Source organism: Carcharhinus amblyrhynchos, chromosome 27, assembly GCF_965287045.1.
Source record: "Carcharhinus amblyrhynchos chromosome 27, sCarAmb.v2.hapA, whole genome shotgun sequence".
In the NCBI taxonomy this organism is placed as follows: Eukaryota; Metazoa; Chordata; class Chondrichthyes; order Carcharhiniformes; family Carcharhinidae; genus Carcharhinus; species Carcharhinus amblyrhynchos.
Window position 1 is genome coordinate 27,949,971 of NC_137350.1, and position 20,264 is coordinate 27,970,234.

Consider the following 20,264-nt stretch of genomic DNA (forward strand, 5'->3'; position numbering starts at 1 on the left):
AGTCTGGAAAGCTTTGCTTTCCAACACAAAGCACAATATGAAAATCTTCTTTGATTCGACTTATTTTAACGCATGTTAGCTAATTACCGAACAGTCGTTGGTGCTCTATTAGAAGAATGACCATACGTGTCTTACTCCCATCTCAATGGGATTTAATCTCTTCAGAGGAAACGTGCTACTTTAATTAATAGGAAATGCAAAAAAATCCTCAACATTTCTAATTGTTCCTGTGTTATATTGGCCCCCTAGAGTGCTTGTAGGAAGTTAGTTCAGACGGAACAGAAGGATGATGCAGAAAGAAGAACCAGGAGCCCAAATTCACTTGTAGCTTTGACCAAACCCGTCACTTCGGCTCTTGGGTATGCAATATATGCATAGCCCTGCTAATTAACTCAATGTACCAAATCAAATATTAAGATCACAATGTAAAATGGCTCAACAAATACGAAAGTATATTTGTGAGCAAGCGTTTTGATTTTAGCAGAATATGGATTTACGGAAAAAAGTGTCCATGATGTGAAAGAATTATGGGCCACATTAATAACCTCTCACCATTTAGAGTCATAGAGGTTTACAGCATGGAAACAGGCCTTTCGGCCCAACTTGTCCATGCCACCCTTTTTTTAAACCCCTAAGCTAGTCCCAATTGCCTGCATTTGGTCCATATCCCTCTATATTCATCTTTCCCATGTAACTGTCTAAACATTTTTTAAAAGACAAAATTGTACCCTCTATTACTACATCTGGCAGCTTGTTCCAGACACTCACCACCCTCTGTATGAAAAAATTGTCCCTCTGGACATTTTTGTATATCTCTCCTCTCACCTTAAACCTATGCCCTCTAGTTTTAGACTCCCTTATCTTTGGGAAAATATATTGACTACCTAGCTGATCTATGCCCCTCATTATTTTATAGACCTCTACAAGATCACCCCTCAGCCTTCTACGTTTCAGAAAAGAAGTCCCAGTCTATCCAGCCTCTCGTTATAAATTAAGTCATCAAGTCCCGGTAACATCCTAGTAAATCTTTCCTGCACTCTTTCTAGTTTAATGATATTCTTTCTATAATGGGGTGACCAGAATTGCATACAGTATTCCAAGTGTGCCCTTACCAATGTCTTGTACACCTTCAACAAGACATTCCAACTCCTGTATTCAATGTTCTGAACAATAAAACCAAGCATGCTGAATGCCTTCTTCACTACTCTGTCTGGCTGTGACTCCACTTTCAAGGAGCAATGATCATGTACCCCTGTTCTGTAACACTCCCCAACGCCCTACCATTAACTGAGTAAGCCCTGCCCTGGTTCAATCTACCAAAATGCATCACCTCGCATTTATCTAAATTAAACTCCAGTTGATTTCAGCTGATTTTTCTTGGAATTTATTTCATTTATGTACATGAACGAAATGTTTCATTTACAAACTTGCAACAACATGTCACTACCTGCAGAATCAGAAGAAGCCTGACAAAATACCACAGATTGGGTAAAGGTGTTTAGAGTATGGATCATGTGTGAACATCAAGAAGGATGGTAGTCAGAAGAGATAGAAACATAGAAACTAGAAGCAGGAGTAGGCCATTTGGCCTTCGAGCCTGTTCTGCCAATCATTATGATCATGGCTGATCATCAAATTCAATATCCTGATTCCGCCCCCCCCTTCCCCCTGTAAGCCCAAGAGCTGTAGCGAATTTCTTCTTGAAATCAGACAATGTTTTGGCCTAAACTATTTTCTGTGGTAGTGAATTCAGCAGTTTCATCACACTTTGGGTGAAGAAATTTCTTCTCGCCTCAATCCAGAACTCCTCAAAGTATGACTCCCTAGTTCTGGACTCCACCACTGTCAGGAACATTCTTTCTGAATGTACCTTGTCTAATCCTGTTAGAATTTTATAAGTTTCTATGAGATTCTTCCCCCCGCCCCCCCACTCTTCTAAACTCCAGTGAATATAATCCTAACCAACGTGGTCTCTCCTCAGATGACAGATCTGCCATCCCAGGAATCAGTCTGATAAACCTTCACTGCACTCTCTCTATAGCAAGGACATCCTTCCTCAGATAAGGACTGCACACAGTACTCCAGGCGTGGTCTCACCAAATCCCTGTACAATTTCAGTAAAACATCCCTCCCCTATACTCAAGTCCTCTCGCTATGACAGTCACAAGGCAATTCTACTAGTTTTTACAGGAGGCAATGGCCAAATGGTATTATTTCCCATCCCTCATTGCCTTTGGTGGGCAGTTAAGACTCAACCACATTGCAGTAGCTCTGGAGTCACATGTAGGCCAGACAGGGTAAGGATGGAAGATTTCCTTCCCTCAAGGACATTAGTGAACCAGATGGGTTTTTCCGACAGTCGATAATGGTTTCACGGTCATCAGTAAATTCTTGATTCCAGATTTTTTTTTAATTGAATTCAAATTCCACCATCTGCCATGGCAGGATTCAAACCCGGGTCCCCAGAACTTTAGCTGAATTTCTGGATGAATAGTCTCGTGATAATAGCACTGAGCCATCGCCTCCCATCTTGTGGAAAAGAGTTACAGTTAAATGATGCATTCTTTTGTGAGGAAAGAAAATGGAACATTGAGATTGATGGGTAATTAAGATGTTACTGTCCTTCAAAGATTGTAAATAGTAAATAATTATTAGTCTGGTCTTTTCCGGCTACCACCCCTACATCTATTGTGTCAGAAAAGTCTTTGGTCCCAGGTGCTGAGCAGAAGTGGTATTTTCTTCTGCTTGCAAATGTTGAGCCATAAAAATAGAACCTATCAAGTGTTCAGCCAGAAAACCAGAGCTTTGGCAAGGTTAAAGGCAGGTCATATTTGGTGGCAATTTTGCAAAGTCAAGCAGGATGTGGGGAAGCATAGTCAGTGTTTTTACAATACTACATGGACGTAAGCTTGAAATTAAGTGGTAACAAATGTTCTGCATGTTCACTTGCTAACGAAAACAATTCCACGGTTCACATCTGACCTCGTTTTTACAATGTGATTTTTGTGTCCACATCATGGATTGGAGAACAGTGAGATCATCCTGGCACTATTATAAAGGTAGAACTTCATCGTGCAGAACCTGTGAAGGGCGTCTGAGTGAGTAACTAACGCCACTAAACATGACAAGGTGTTGTAGTTGCAGAGAAGTTGTTCCTCACAAGGGTGAGAATTCCAGATGCTATGCCCTCACCAGCTGAAGGTATCATCAGTAATTGTGGAGCCATTAGAATTCCTACAGTGCATAATGAGATAATTTGGCTATGAAACCTACACTGACAACAATCCCCGTAACCCCATGCATTTACCCTGCTAATCCCCTTGACACTAATGAGGGGTTTTCCCATCCCACCCACCACCAGAATTGTAGCCGGGGGAGCGGGCCACACATAGGTCCATTGAACTTGAGTGGGATTTTCTGGTTTTGGGCACGAGCGGCCAGAAAATCCCGCCCTAAGGATCAATTTAGCATGGCCCACCAGCCCAACCTGCACATGTTTGGAGTGAGGGAGGAAACCTGAGTACCTGGAGGAAACCCACGCACATACTGGGAGAACATGCAAACTCCACCCAGTCACCTGAGGCTACTACTGAACCTGGGTCCCCAGTGCTGTGAGGCAGCGGTGCTAACCACTGCGCCACCCTGCCGCAAAGGGGTCGTGCAAGAGACTGGACCTAAAGAAACAAAAGGCTCAGAGCAGAGAGGTGTTATAGATCAAGGTGGGGACAAGTTTTTTTTAAAGTTTTAAAACTTTAAACATGGAGACATTTAAACAGGAGGATTGGAGTTTTAATTTTGAGACAAAGTGCCAGTGCACATCAGCGAAGGTGGATATACTGGGTGAATCGGAGTTAATGCTAGAAGAGTTGGAGGCAGCAGAAATATAAATTAGATGAAATTTATGCAAGGTGAGGGAATGGGGAGACAACCAGGGAAGCATTAATGTAATCAAATCTGGCAGTCACAAACATGAGCAGATATGAGAATAATCATGACTTGTGTAAGGAAGAATGGTCATTTATGAAACAACAGTTATGAAGGAATCAATGTCCTGAATGTCTCAGATAATTAATTCTATCCTGGAATCCTGAAGGACAAGCTGGAAGAATAGTTAAGGCTCTGGTTAATTATTCTGATATTCAGAAAATAAGTGAATTATAGAGCAGCCAGCCTTGACAATTGTAATGATGAATAAACTCCAGAGCGCTGTGCTATCAAAGCTTATCTCAAGACCACACTGGCAATAAGGTGCATTCTGCTTCGATTTAGCACGGCTCATCTCTCATTCATCCATTGGAATTCTTTGACACTGCCTCCGCTGGACTTGGCTCCAAATGTATTTTACATTCATCAGTTACTTGCCTGCAGTTGGAACTCCTATCTCTTTAAGGAACAAGATCCTATCCCCGGCAGCAGCCAATCAATCAGCGGGCTTGCTGTTCTTTGGCCCAGCAGCACCACCATTAGTGGTGGTCACTGCAGGAACTGCAGCTGACCAGGGGCACAACCATGGCAGAAGCCCCAAAAATGAAGGTAGATTGAGTAGGGCTTACCTGTGAGATGGGGTGGCCATTGCTGAGGGCAGGGGTTGGGTGTTTCAGTGGGGGCAGTCCTTGCCACTGGGGCAGTTAGGAGGTCCTTCTGCAGACTAGGTTACCCAATTCAAAGTGTCTTTTTAAGTGTATTATTAGTAAGGCTTACATTAACATTGCAATGAAGTTACTGTGAAATTCCCCTAGTCGCCACACTCCAGCGTCTATTCGGGTCAATGCACCTAACCAGCACGCCTTTCAGACTGTGGGAGGAAACCGGAGCACCCAGACACGGGGAGAACTTGCAAATTCCACGAGGGAATGACCCAAGCTGGGAATCGAACCTGGGTCCCTTGTGCTGTGAGGTAGCAGTGCTAACCACTGTGCCACCGTGCTGCCTATGGCCACCCGTCAGGGGGCTCCACAGTGTGCCTGCAAAGTGAGATGGATTGAGAGTTCACCAGCAGGCAATGACGTACTTGGATTTACAGAGGACATTTGGTCAGCTTTAACATGCAAAATTTGGTTGAGGCATGTTGGTGAGCTAGTATGATAGATGTAATAACTGGAAGCAGAGGCAATGACGGATGGAAAAAGTAGGCATAGCTGACCAAGGGAATTTGATGCTGTCATAGCTCTTCTTCTGTGGAGTTGTCATTCCTAACAAAGGGCAATGTAAATAGACTGAACATACAACTGGAAACTGACTGTGCATTTTGCAAAGAGAAAGAAACTAGCTACAAGGGTAAAGCAAAAATAGCTACCAAGAGGTAAGAGTAAGGTAAGGTGAATTATGAAAGATCATTTCAGAAATATTGGGCCAGATTGCCCATAGCTAGGGTTCTCCAGTCCCACTGCAGTGGCACAGTGGTTAGCACTGCTGCTTCACAGCACCAGAGACCCAGGTTCAATTCTGGCCTCGGGTGACTGTTTGTGTGGAGTTTGCACATTCTCCCCATGTCTGCGTGGGTTTTCTCTGGGTGCTCCGGTTTCCTCCCACACTCCAAAGATGTGCCTGTTAGGTAGATAGGCCATGCTAAATTGCCCCAGGGGATTAGGAGGGTAAATATATGGGGATAGGACCTGGGTGGGATTGTTGTCAGTGCGGGCTCAATGGGCCAAATGGCCTCCTGCACTGTAGATTCAATGATTCTAGGCAGCGAACGGAGATCTGCCTGTGTGCCAAGTTCTCCGCTGTCGCTGGCTGGAGCAGTGGGACATGAACAGCTGGAGAATTGTAGAAGACTGGTCAGACCTCGCACATGCAATACTGTGAACAGTTTTGATCCCCTTAGCTATGAAGTTGGGGTTCATATCCACAGATCTCTGAAGGTAGCCACTCAAGTGGATAGAGCCGTGAAGAAGGCTTATCGTGTGTTAGCGTTTATTAACAGGGAGTTTGAGTTTAAGAGCCGTGGGGTTATGCTGCAACTATACTGGACGTTGGTGAGACCACATGTGGAATATTGTGTTCAGTTCTGGTCACCTCATTATAAGAAGGAAGTGGAAACCTTGGAGAGTGTGCAGAGGCATTTTACCAGGATGCTGCCTGGATGGGAGGATAGGTCTTATGAGGAAAGGCTGAGGGTTTCTCTTTGGAGCGGAGGAGGATGAGAGGCGACTTGATAGAGGTTTATAAGATGATGAGAGGGATTGATAGAGTGGATGCGTAGAGACTATTTCCTCAGGTGGATGTAGCTGTTATGAGGGGGCATAACTATAAGGTTCATGGTGGGAGATATAGGAGGGATGTCCGAGGTAGATTCTTCATTCAGAGAGTGGTTGGGGTGTGGAATAGACTGCCTGCTGTGATAGTGGAGTCGGACTTTTTAGGGACTTTCAAGCAGTTATTGGATAGGTACATGGAGCACACCAGGATTATAGGGAGTGGGATAGCTTGATCTCGGGATTGGACATAGCTCGGCACAACATTGAGGGCTGAAGGGCCTGTACTGTGCTGTAAAGTTCTATGTTTCTATGTAATTCTGACCGTTACTTGAATTGCCCTCTTCCGAGTGATTTGTAAATATTGGATTTCAGAAGCAACCCAGAAAAAAAACCAGGGCTCCTCCCTAGCCCCTATTGCTCAAAATCTTTAGACCTGTCACAGAGGGAAAGATATTTTGTGAGGCACACTGATAGCTGATGTTTATCAGTGCGCCAAGCGACAAATATTAACGAGGTGACACATTCCAAAAGATATGAACCTTTCAAGAAAACATGAGCTAATGTCTAAAAGGAAAGCGAGATTTCGTACAGGTGTTCTGATATCCTCAGGATGTGACACAGTGCTTCACAACCAATAAATTACACTTGAAATATAGTCAGTATTGTGATGGAGCCAAATGGAGCAGGCAATTTACATACAAACAACAAGAAATAAATGAAAGTACTCAGCAGGTCTGTGGAGAGAGAAACAGAGTAACCGGCCAGGACATGACTTGGGCAGTGCTGACCCCGTCCCAGGTAATTAATTGTCTGATGAACATAACATGCATTTGGAACCAGGACCAGTCAAAGCAGGGGAGTCCCCATTAACCAAACAGAAAATTAGGGTCATTCTCCTGCTTCGACTGGTTGTGGCTCTGACTGCATTTTATATTCATCAGTCAATTACCAGCCTGCAGTCTGAGCTCCCGTCCATTTCAGGGACAAGATCCTGCCCCCGGCAGCTGCCAACCAATCAGAGGGGCTGGCAGCTCTTTTGGCTCAGCAGCACCGCCATTAGCAGTGGTCACTGTTAGAACTGCAGCCGACCAGGTGCAGCAAAATGGCGGCAGCCCCAAAAATGGAGGTAGATCAACTGCTGCTTAAACGACTCCCACTGTGGATTTACCCTCAAACAACCTCTTCCAAACAACAGCCTTAAAATCCTGTCTAATCCAGTTGTAGTTGGCCTTCCCCCAATTTAGCACCTTAACCCAAGAACAACACTTGTCCTTTCCCACGTGTATCCGAAAGCTTACGGAATTGTGGTCACTGTTCACCATATGTTTCCCCCCACTGCAACTTTGATGACCTGGCCAGGCTCATTCCCTAGTACCAGGTCCAGCACAGCCCCCTCTGGAGTCGGGCTTTCGACATATAGAATCCCTGCAGTGCAGAACAAGGCCATTTGGCCCATCAGGACTACACTGACCACAATCCCATCCTGACCGTATTCCCGTTACCCCACGTATTTACCCTGCTTATCCCCCAGACATTAAGAGCCAATTTAGCATGGCCAATCAACCTAACCAGCACATCTTTGGAGTGTAAGCAGGTGGAAGAGAGTAGGTATCGAGTGCGTGGGGTTCTTGATTATGCTGGCTGCTTTGCCGAGGCAGCGGGAAGTGTGGAAGAGATTTATGAACGAGAGAGAGAGAGGGAGATACACACATGCAAGTACACGTGCACCAGTGTTCTGTGGCCTTTTCATTATGTGCTGTATTCTGTTGCGGACAGAACTAATTCCTGGCCTGACAACAAAGACAATACTGGATCCGCAGTTAACGTCTGGAGGTCACATCTGAAATGACCTGTCATAAATCACTTCCTTCAAGTTATTTTTATCATCTCCAGAAAATAAGCAATTAATGGCCATTTGTACACCCAGTATATTTAGTTTGTTTTTGTTAGGGACGGGATGTAAACTCCTGAGTGGGATTCTGACATGTGCACTTGGAAAAATCTAAATCAATTAAACAGGCCGCTTCTGCAAATAGCTGGAGACATTTAGCGTGTTTGCTTATGCTCCTCTCAGACCGACATAATGCCAAACAGACACTGGGCCTTGATACAAGTGGCATTAATCACTAGTTAATGCTCAGCACGTTTAGGCAAGTGAGACAAAAGCAAAATACTGCAGCTGCTGGAATCTGAAACAAAAACAGAAAGTGCTGGAAAATCTCAGCGGGTCTGACAACATCTGTGGAGAGAGAATAGAGCCAACTTTTTGAGTCTGGGTGACCCTTTGTCAGATTCTGTCAAGGGTCACCCAGACTCAAAATGTTGGCTCTATTCGCTCTCCACAGATGCTAGCAGACCTGCTGAGATTTTCCAGCACTTGGGCTTGTCGGCAAGTGAGATGTTGAATTATTGTGACAAAAGTGAACAGTGATTGAGATATTAGTTAACAAGAATAGACTGTCATATTATAAGCCTGCAAACCTCTCTGAATTCTGTAACTGGGAGAGGGATAAACAATGGTTAGTGAGGAGTCTCATGGAAGGGAACAGAACAGTGGCACAGTGGTTAGCGCTGTTGCCTCACAGCTCCAGGGACCCAGGTTGGATTCCAGTCCTGGGGACTGCCTGTGTGGAGTTTCCACATCGTCCCCCACCCTGTCTATCTGGGTTTCTTCCAGGTGTACCGGGGTTTCCCCCCACAGTCCAAAGATGCGCAGGTTAAATTGCCCCTTAGTGTCAGGGGGATTAGCAGGATAAATATACGAGGTTACAGAGATATGGCCTGGGTGGGATTGTTGTTGGTGCTCACTTCGCCTTGAATGTTGACTCTCTTTAAGTTCAATGTGTTCTTGCTAAAGGACTGCCCACATCCCAGCTTTTTGAGGCAGCAAGCGGCAGGTTTTCCTTACTATCCGCAGGGGAAAGGAACGCTTCCTGATTTAATTTGTTGATAACTTTGAGGTGACGACCCTCGTTCTGGATTTTCTATCAAAACCCCTTCATCATTTTAAATACATTGACCGGGTTATCCCTCAGTCTTGTAAACACAAGCTAAGTTCACTCAACTGACCTTCAGCCCTGAGCATGTTGTGGTCCTCCAGAAACATGTTGTGGTCATCCAGAAGCCTGTAGGAGCTGAGGTTGTTCTTATCTCTGAGCAGTTGAGTCCTGACATGCAACTGCTCCAAGCTGTATGTCTTGTATTGTTCCAAAAATAGCCTTAGCTGTTTTTTGCCATATGTAAGTCTAACAGATATAGGAGCAGAATTAGACCATTCGGCCCATCAAGTCTGCCATTTAATCATGGCTAAGAAGTTTCTCAACCTCATTCTCCTGCCTTTTCCCCATAACCTTTAACCCTCTTACAAATCAAGAACCTATCTATCTGTCTTAAATACACCTGGTCTCCACAGCTTCCTGTGGCAATGAATTCCATAGATTCACCACCCCTTTACTGTGAGGCTGTGCCCTCCGTTCCTAGTCTCTCCTACCAATGGAAACTGATATGTGGGTGTCTTAGGAGGCAGGTAGAGGGGTGGACAAGTGACAGTGATCCATGAGACACTATCTTGGTTTGCACGCTTTCTGGCCATCAGCACTGAGAGACACTTGGCTGTGGAGTAGATGGCAACAAGTAGATTGTTCAACCCTTACATCCCCATGCCGCAACTTATAGGTCAGCTGTTTAAATACTGCTGCAATTCTCTTACCATTGGAGATGGGGCTCCTGTTCCTCACTTAATAATGGACATTAAACCTGGAACCTTGGGGCCAGTGAGTGTGTGAGTAATCCTATCGAGCCACCCTGTCCTCAACATCCCCAGTAACAGTATCACTGCTGCTGGAAACCTGGGCGTACCTGGTCCAGCCACTGAGCTTCCACATTAAAGAAGTGGAGCAGTATTCGTAAGTTTACCACAAGAATTCAGATTTCAAGTAATCGGAAATTCCGACTCCCTGTATCGCAGTGAACTTTTGGTGCTGCTGAGTGCAGGAGTCTACCTTCTGTCTGTGTTCCAGGGTCGAGGTCTGGACCACAGGTATCTGTCATGGCTGTGTGATTTGTCATGCCATTGCGAGCAGTGGCTGCTGCTGATCCTAATCACTAGCTTAAAGAACAGTTAAATCGGTGTAAACCTCTCCATCTCTTTACAGATCTCTTCCCCCTTTAAGATGCTGCTGAAAATTGACCTCCCTGACCAATGTTTTGGCCATATCTTCTGACATCATCTTTCGTGGATCGGTGCCGGATTTTGTCAGTTGCTTTTCTGAACTACCATAGTGCATTTTACATTAAAGACGCTAAACCAATGGAAGGCTTTTTTTATTGTTGTGTCACTCCATATGCAGAGTCTTGCAGGACCACCAACATCTTTCCCATTTTCCTGTCAGTGAGATTTCCCACACCCCCTCCAATGTGTCGCTGCTGCCAAACACATCTTCCTCTCCCCTTTCCAAAGGGACAGTTCCCTACCCTGTCAACCAGAAAGAAAGCTTTCTATGGCGAGAGTTGTAACGGACCTGCCAAATTTCCTTAGTCTTCTGAGAAAGGAGAGGCATTGGTGGGCCTTCTTAACAATACCGTCCACACAGAGGGACCAGGACAGGTTGTTGTTGAGCTGGACACCTAAAAACTTAAAGCTGCCGACCATTTTCACTTTGTCCCCATTGACATAGACAGATTGTGGGAGGAAACTGGAATACTTGGAGGAACAGACACAGGGAGAATGTACAGACTCTACACAGTCAGTGATTTGATTTATCATTGTCACATGTATTAACACACAGTGAAAAGTATTGTTCCTTGTACGCCCAAGCTGGGAATCGAACCCGGGTTCCTGGTGCTGAGAGGCAGCAGTGCTAACTACTGTGCCAACATGCTGCCTCTTTCTTTCAACTTAACAAGATCTTTGTCCCTGCTGGGATTTACTTGTGGAACCCTTTCTTGTTGCCTGCCCTGTGTCCTGCTCCCTGGGAAATCTTCCTTGGAATGGCGTTCCAATTCAAGTCACCTGACTTGCAGTTTTGCACCATTTCTCTTTGCATGGATGCACAGGGCTCGTTCCTGGTCTAAATACGCTAAAGGACACTAACTGTGCACGTGCAGCCAATTTCTGACTGACACAAGTGTGCAATAGGCCCAAACTCCATCAAAAAAAACCCCGAATTGCCAATTTTAAAAATCAGGCAGTCGTGTTTTGTCACACTCTCCACTGACGCTGTCAGGTCTGCTTCGCAGTTCCAGCATTTCTCGGTTTTTATTTCATATTACCAGTGTCTGCTGTCTTGCACTTTCGCAAGACTTATGGACTTTAAAGATGAGAGGGAAAAGATTTAAAAGAGACCTGAGCGGCAACTTCTTCACACAGAGGGTGGTGCATGTTTGGAATGAACTGCCAGAGAAAGTGGTTGAGGCAGGTGCAAAAATGTTATAAAAAACACTTTGATAAGTACATGGAAAGGTTTAGAATGATATGGGCCAAACGCAGGCAATTGGGACTGGTTGGGAACACACCATGGTTGGCATGGACCCGTTTCTGTGCTGTACTGCTCTATGACTTGAAATTATTGAAGTGTATAATTCTTATTCCATTAGGGCCAGTTTGCTAATCATTGTTACATCATGCACCGCTGACTTAAAAAATTACTTAAAACTCAGTAAGCAAATTTTTATTCGGTCCTTATGACACTTGCATAATTGTGTCGGACCATTAGGAATGAGTTGTTAATAAACGGTGCTAATTTCTTGATTATAGTTGCTAATTAATTTTAATTGCAAAATTTGTTTTCCTCGAGTCTGCTGGTGTTGGTAGTTATTTTTGGGAATTGTGTGCAGTGATGCATTTTTTTCTGAGAAATGTTTTGCCATGGGTAACAGGGAAAATCATTTGGTCCTTTGAGCCTGCACTAACAACAATCCCACCCCCGCAGGCCCCTATCCCCGTAACCCTGACATTGAGGGGCAATTTACCATGGCTGATCAACCTAACCCGTGCATCTTTGGACTGTGGGAGCAGGCTCGAAGAGCCGAATGGCCTCCTCCTGCCTCCATCTTCTATGTTTCTAAACCGGAGCGCTCAGAGGAAACCCTTGCAGACTCAGGGAGAATGGTCAAACTCCATACAGACAGTGACCTGCAACTGGAATTGAACCCGGGTCCCTGGCGCTGTGAGGTAGCAGTGCTAACCACTGTGCCATCATGCTGCCTGCCTATCTGAATAAATTTGCATTTTACAGGCACAACCTTAATTGCTTTGAAGATGCTGGGATTCCATGTGGCAATGCTTCTAACTGGCAGGAAAGTGGGCCAGAGTCTGCCATGACAGGGTATCTAATGCACTTGCTGTGTTAGGAAGCCCATAGATGTTAGATGCAAGGGTATCCCAAAACCCGGATAGATAACTTGGAACACTGATTTTTATCAGTGTTTTATGAGTTTGATCCAATGTGAGGACAAATATGCAACCCCATCAGGGCAAGTCGTAGAAACCCTACAGAGCATAAGAAGGCTGTTCGGCCCATCAAGTCTGCACAATCCCACCCAGACCCTATTCCCCTAACCCCACATATTTATCCTGCTAATCCCCTTGACATGTAACCATTCAAATAGAAGAGGGTTTATTCACAGGTAAAACACACAAGAAAGATCACAATACAAATCAAAGGTATATTTAACCAATAATGGCTACATGCATACATTATATACTAGAATTACTACTGTTCCCATCTATCTACATCCCTGAACTCTGAGAAACCTCCCTTGTCCTAAAACAAATTACGCCATATAGTATAATACTATGGAGTTAAATCCAGCAAACAGTTACTACCCACAATTTATCTTTGAAGTTGAGGAAGCCTTCTTTAGTTCAGCATAGTTGGTCTCAAATTTGTTTTAAATTAGCAGCTTTTATCCTAGGATTCCGCTTTCTGGACGAGTTCCGCTTTCCAACTGGGCGTAACTACTTTTCCAGCTGCTTCTCTTCTTCCTCTATCGACTTCTCGCTACTGATATACAGGTTTGAGCCTGTGTTCTCCATCCGCAGGGGAGGCAGTGGCCTAGTGGTATTATCGCTAGATTATTAATCCAGAAATTCAGCTAATGTTCTGGGGACCCAGGTCAAATGGTGGAATTTGAATTCAGTAAAACTTCTGGAATTAAGAATCTATTGATGACCATGTAACCATTGTCGGTTGTTGGAAGAATCCATCTGGTTCACTAATGTCCTTTAGGGAAGGAAATCTTAATGTTCTTACCTGGTCTGGCCTACATGTGACTCCTGAGCCACAGCAATGTGGTTGACTCCCAACTGCCCTCAGGCAACTAGGGATGGGCAATAAATGATGGCCAGCCAGCGACGCCGATGTCCCACAAATGAATTTAAAAAGTAGTGATATGTGCTCAAGGTCTGAAGAGATTTGGAAAGCGTAATTTGTGTTGGCGAGTTTCCAAGTTCCGATCTTCCTGGCTTCTCGCTGGCGGAGTGGCGTGAAGTATTCCACAAGCGTCCTTAGAAGTTAATTTTATGACATGAGAGTGCCATTAGTGAGCAGGGTCTCCAGGGCCTCCCCCTCCCCGGATAGTCTGTGAGTGCTGGCATGCTCTATATAAGCGTGAACCTGGCACCTTCACCTCTGAGGAGGGCCGGGGATGGGGGTCCCACAATTGCCATATCAAGGGAAAAGGTCCACATGGTTCACTTGCAGGCCTTACTTTCCCTTCATTTTGGGGCGCCTCTTGCTTTAAAAGGGCTGTGAAGACTGGTATACAGGCAGCACGTCCTGTGTCCTCCTTCCTGGGTTCCTGTACAAATCGCTGCTGAGGGAGTGCCTTACCTTGGTGGGAGCCGGCAAAAAGATTGGAGGGCTTGAAAGCAATAGGCTGACGGTGGGGGCAATTATGAGTTCCCCGGGTGTGGATTACATGAGAGGCTGGGCTGCGGGGGAAGAATGAGGGGATTCAGGAATGGGCTGCATTTCCCCTAATGCAGTCTGAAGGGCCTCACACTAAGGGGAGGATGACGGCAGTCTGATTGGAACCCACACCCAGGACAGAGGGGAGATACTGCCCAGAAGGACATGGCCAGTTGTTGGGGGTCCTTGTGTGTAACAATTGATCTCGATGGGTTGTGAGAGGTTGCCCTGCACCTCTTGTGACCTGGGAGAAACAGGGTGCCCAGTAGGAATGGCTGGACATGCAGATTGCTGGCCTCGTGATTCAACTGTGTCTCATCTGCAGCACAATGGTTAGCACTGCTGCCTCACAGTGCCAGGGACCCAGGTTTGATTCCTGACTTGGGTCACTGTCTGTGCAGAGTTTGCACATTCTCCCCATATCTGTGAGATTTTCATCTGGTGCTCTGATTTTCTCCTACAGTCCAAAGACGTGTAGGTTAGGTAGATTGGTTATGCTAAATTGCCCCTTGGTGTCAGGGGGACTAACTAGGGTAAATGCATGGGGTTCTGGGAATAGGGCCTGGGTGGGATTGTGGTATGTGCAGACTCGATGGGCTGAATGGCCTCCTTCTCACTGTAGGGATTCTATGATTCTACAAGAGGCAGATGCTTGGCTGAACAGCCTCCCCTCACTAATGATTATACCATTCAATGGTGTGCAGCTAAAAAGCTCTGCTGTTTAGTGGAGATCAGCCATTAACTGTTTGCAAGCTGGTGTCCCAGTCATTGAGCTGACATCCCCAGTACAGCCGCAACATTGCACAGATAACACTGATGTTCCCCCATGTGCAAGACGTGATGGTGATGTCCACCATCACACAGGCCAATCGAGTCCGGTGGGTCCAGGGGACGCGAGGATGGTCCAGCCTGATCCTGATGCTCAGTCTGCAAGAGAAAGGAGGTGGCATCCGTGAATTACAGTAGATATGGAGGGAACATTAACCACTCACTTGAGGAATGACAGTGTGTGTGTGTTGAGGATTCTCATGTTCCTCTGCTGCCCCTACTTCACCAGGCACGCTGTTCCTCCTCCCTAGCCAGCTCGAGAACTCGCTCTGCAAAATGTGTGAGGGTTCAGAGCTCCATCATTATTCTAGATGACTATGTCTGCTCATGCTTGTTGTGGTTGAGTTTGTCCTGCAATGACACACAGAAGAAGAGTGTAGGTGGGAGTGTCGATATTTAGGATGTTGGTGACGGGTGGCAGTTGTGGAGTGTGAGAAGCATGGCAGCTACTGGGGGGAGCATGGTGATTGTGGGAACGAGGGGGGATCCTGGTATTGGCTGTTGGCAAAGGATAAGGTGACTGACTGAGAGAAAGGGATTGGTGTTCAAGGGTGTCCATAGAGAGACTGGGGGTAGTTCATTTACCCTGATTGAGCATAGAAGACCATTCATCTTCTTCCAATACTGCTGCCCCATCCTCTTCTGCTGTGTGCTTGCACTGACCAGGGCTGCCACTGCATCCCAGGCATGGATGGCGAGCCTACTGAAAGGGCTGCCTCCTGGAGCAGGGGAGAGCGTGTCCCAGGACGTGTAGGTTTGGTGACTTAGAATCATAGAAGCTTACAGTGCAGAAAGAGGCCATTCGGCCCATCGGGTTTGCACCAACCACAATCCCACACAGGTCCGATCCCATAACGCCACACATTTACCTTGCTGGTCTCCCTGAAACTAAGGGTAAAATTAGCATGGCCAATGCATCTAACCCACACATCTTTGAACTTTTAGCCGTGGTATATGTGCAGGATTATAGAGATTGAGTGATTGGTGTGGACCAGCCCATTCGGCGAGTCGGTGTAGATAAAAAGGGCCAAATGGCCTCTTTCTACACTGCGATTCTATGATGCTAAACAGTTTCCGAAATATATAATCGCTAATGCACAGTGCATTTCTGCTGTCACTTAAAACAGTTTTTAACATGCACTTACCCATTAAGATCTCACAGTCTAATTGTTGCACATCATTGCACTCTGGTGCTAATTGGTGTTGACAACGGAACGTCCAGATTGATAGATGTTTAACTATTCCAGGATCTAGGTCAGAGCAAACCACCAAACAATGACAGTTCATTAGTACGTTTGAAGTTCTGATGTACAATTGATTGAAAATTTTAAGTATTTATTTTCAAGGAACTGAGTCAGTTTGTTTGTGACTGTTTTGTTTGGTACCTAAGGTAATACAGGCTGGAATTCTCTGACCTCACCTTCAGCTGGAATTCTCCAGTCCTGCTGCAGTGAATGAAGATTTGGCTGAGTGTCCAATTCTCCATTCTTGCTGGCAGCAATAACAGGGTGTGTAAGACCAGAGAATTCCGGCCATATTTACCTTTTGATCTTCTCTGTACCAGTTCCCAGCCTGCTGTAGTATGCTCTGTAGCCTGAGATAAAAATAATTAATGTCACTTCTTAAATACTGTAGCGGGATCTTGATGGAGCATAAAACCCCATGCTGGACACAGCATGCTAGTTGCATATTCATTGTGTTTAACAGTACACAAGTTGTGGTATTACATGGGGATTCACTTCCCTACAAAATACAAACAGGATGATACCTTGTTGTTGTATTAGGAGGTGAACATAGAAAATAAAATTAGGAAGAGGTCATTCAGCTCCCGGAGCCTGCTCCCCCATTCATTATGATCATGGCTGATCATCGAACTCAATAGTCTGATCCTGCCTTCCCTCCCATATCATGTTTTGGCCTCAACTGCTTTCTGTGGTAGCAAATTCTGCAGGCTCACCTCATCTCTGTCTGAAAAGGTTTACTCCACATTCCTAATCTGTCCTGGACATATCCACCATTCAAAACATCCTTCCTGCATCTACCCTGTCTAATCATATTAGAATTTTATTAGTTTCTGAGATGATCCTGGTTCTTCTGAACTCCAGCGAATATAATTCTAACCAACTCGATCTCTCCTCATATGTCAGTTCCGCCATTCCTGGAATCAGTCTGGAATCTCTGGTGTACTCCTTCTATAGCAAGAACAACATCCTTCCTCAGACAAGGAGACCAAAACTACTCACACTGTTCCAGGTGTGGCCTCACCAAAACGCTGTATAATTGCAGTAAGACATCCCTGCTTCTGTACTTGAATCCTCTTGCTATGAAGGCCAGCATCCCTTTTGCCTTTTTTACCACTGCTGCACCTGCATGCTTACTTTCAACAATTGGTATCCACGGACATCCAGGCCTTGTTGCAATTCAATTTACGGTCACTCAAATAATAGCCTGCCTTCCTATTATTGCTATCAAAATGGATAACCTCACATTTATCCACATTATACTGCATCTGCCGTGCATTTGCCCACTCACTCAACTTGTCCAAATCATCCTGAATCAGCTCTGCATCCTCCTCACAGCTCACCCTCCCACCTAGCTTTGTGTCGATTTGAACTTCAGGTGCCCTAGTGGTGTAGGTCTCTGAACTTGTAATCCACAAACCGAGGGCAACGTTCTGGGTATCCAGGCTCGAATCCTACAACAGGAGATGCTAAATTGTCCCCTGACAGGGCATGGATGAGCTGAAATTTCCCAGTTTCATGTCATCTGCAAATTTGGAGATATTCCATTTTGGGCTGTGTTAGTAATGTGTCTCTTTGTAAATAAATGCCCACGAAGGTATTTTTTTATAATATTTTTCAGCAAACTCACCCCTCAAGTGCTATGCATAGGATTTTCAGCTCCAGAATAGGTAGAATAATAGAATCCCTACAATGCAGAAGAAGGCCATTTGGCCTATCGGGTTTGCACCGACCATAATTCCAACAAGCCCCTATCCCCACCTATTAATCCTACTAACCTCCTGACACTAAGGGGCAATTTAGCATGGCCAATCAACCTAACCTGCACATCTTTGGAATGTGGGAGGAAACTGGAGCACCCCGGAGGAAACCCATGCAGACACAAGGAGAATGTGCAAACTCCAGACAGACAGTGACCCAAACTGGGAATCGAACCCGGGACCCAGGCATTGCGAGGCAGCAGTGCTAACCACTGTGCCACCAATGAGGACCTTAGACAATAGGTACAGTAGTAGTCATGTTACTGGAATTGTGATCTTTAGACCTTCACAAACAATCCAGAGTGCTTGATTTCAAAAGGTACTCTAAGATATTTTACAACATTTAGTAATGTTAGACTGATACAAGATTAAACTGCTGCGGACATTCCCGCGTTAATCTTACAGAATTGAGCAATTTTTCACTAAAACGAGTAAGTCGAAAGAGCTTGAATTCTCTGGAACTGTTAGCTGGTTAATCCGAGAAACATTGAGTGGATTTGTGAATGTGAAATTTTTAGTACAATGTGCAGGCTACAATAATGAGTGCTAATGCAAAAGATACAGCCAGTGGAGACTTCAAATTGGCCCTCGACACTGCGTAAAATATCAATGTAGTTAACTCCATTAGCGAGAGGATGACAACTTGTTCAGAGTGTACAATTTATCCTGACGTTTCAGATTCAGAAAATCTATAAAATGGCTTTTGTTTCTCACTGGGTATAATGGAGAGTATGTGAATCGTGCCGAACAAGGTGACCCCCGGTTCAACTCACAGCCCATGCTAAATTAACCACTCTCAAAATTGCCTTCAGCACCTTGACAATGCCCACCAGCTATTTATTCAGTGAATCCCACTGGCTGTTCAGTAACAGGTATCAGAATCAGCTGTTTACCATTCACACGTCATCAGCCTTCCCCAACCCCACTGCACCTGCTCCTCCCCACCCCCCCTCCACCCCACCAGCAGTTTAAGCTGTCAGGTGAGGCTCACGTGTGTTGAATGGGCAATAAACAAGCCATCGAAGGGTGACTACAACCTGCGAGGGATAAAAAGATTGAAAACTGTCAGGTGCAGGGGCAAAATCAAAGCAGCGATGATCATACTGCATGGTGGATCAGCCTTGAGGGGGGGGAGTCACAGTGGCACAGTGGTTAGCATTGCTGCCTCACAGGGCCAGGGATCCAGGTTCGGCTCCGGCCTTGGGACACTGTCTGTGTGGAGTTTGCACATTCTCCCTGTGTCTGCATGGGTTTCCTCCGGGTACTCCGGTTTCCTCCCACAGTCCAGAAAGGTGTGGGTTAGCTGCACTGGCCATTTTACATTGTTCCTTATTGTCCCCGGATCCGTAGATTAGAGGGATCAGTGGGGTAAATATGTGGGGCTACGTGGATAAGGCCTGGGTGGGGTTGTTGTTGTTGCAGATCTGATGGGCCGAATGGCCTATTTCTGCACTGTAGGCCAAATTGGCTAAATTGCCCCTTAGTGTCAGGGGGATTAGCAGGGTGGAGATATGGGGGTAGGGCCTGGGTGGGATTGCTGTCGGTGTACGCTCGGTGGGCTGAATGGCCTCCTTTCTGCAATGTAGGGATTCTGTTTGTCCAATTCATCCGTATGCAACTTTTGGATGATCTGATCACAGATGCATTTGTTCACTTTTCTCTGTTATTGTCTTCCAGATGATTCAGACTAGCAAGATGCTGATTGAATCTGCTGATGCTGTCCACGTGAAGATAATCCAGGCGCAGAAGGCTGGTGAGTGCCTCTGTCTCCACCGCAGGCCTCAGGCTTGCCGACTGAATGCTCATTGAATGTGGCAAATCTGGAGAGTGTTGGCATGAGCTGGCGCACACGTAGTTAAAAATAACTGGGTTTAGAGCCAGCGGTTCCTTGACTCGGGTGGGGGCCAAAGAAAGAGAGGGCACATTTCCGAAGATTGAGAACCTGGAGGATTGGGGCTGGGTGTTGGAAACTAATCTGCACTCCTGTTACACTGTTCCAAGAAGCTGGTTCACAGAGTGTCCTGCTATAGCATGAGGAATAAATCTAACTTAACCTGGGTGGATGTACTTGGTGTGTTTGACCAGCCCTAACTGGATCTTTGGGTCGGGCATGTCATTGCAGCAACTTGATAAGCTGAACAATGAGGACCCCTCATATTGGAAGCTTCTTGCCAAGGGGAAGCGATGGCCTAGTGGTATTATCACTGGACAATTCATCCATAAACTCAGCTCATGTTCTGGGGACCCATATTCAAATCCCACTGTGGCAGATGGTGAAATTCGAATTCAGTAAAATTCTGGAATTAAGAATCTATTGATGGGCAG

At 45.5% G+C, this 20,264-nt stretch overlaps 1 protein-coding gene across 2 annotated transcripts in view; it reads left to right on the forward strand.

Moving 5' to 3' along the window:
* The window catches only part of LOC145359118 (inactive phospholipase C-like protein 2), a 249,864-nt gene that overhangs the window by 172,533 nt on the left and 57,067 nt on the right, over positions 1 to 20,264 (forward strand). For both annotated transcript variants that reach the window (XM_080213515.1, XM_080213516.1), the window contains exon 4: positions 19,617 to 19,692. In XM_080213515.1, the coding sequence (XP_080069641.1) occupies positions 19,617 to 19,692 (76 nt within the window). The remainder of the gene's footprint in view (positions 1 to 19,616; positions 19,693 to 20,264) is intronic.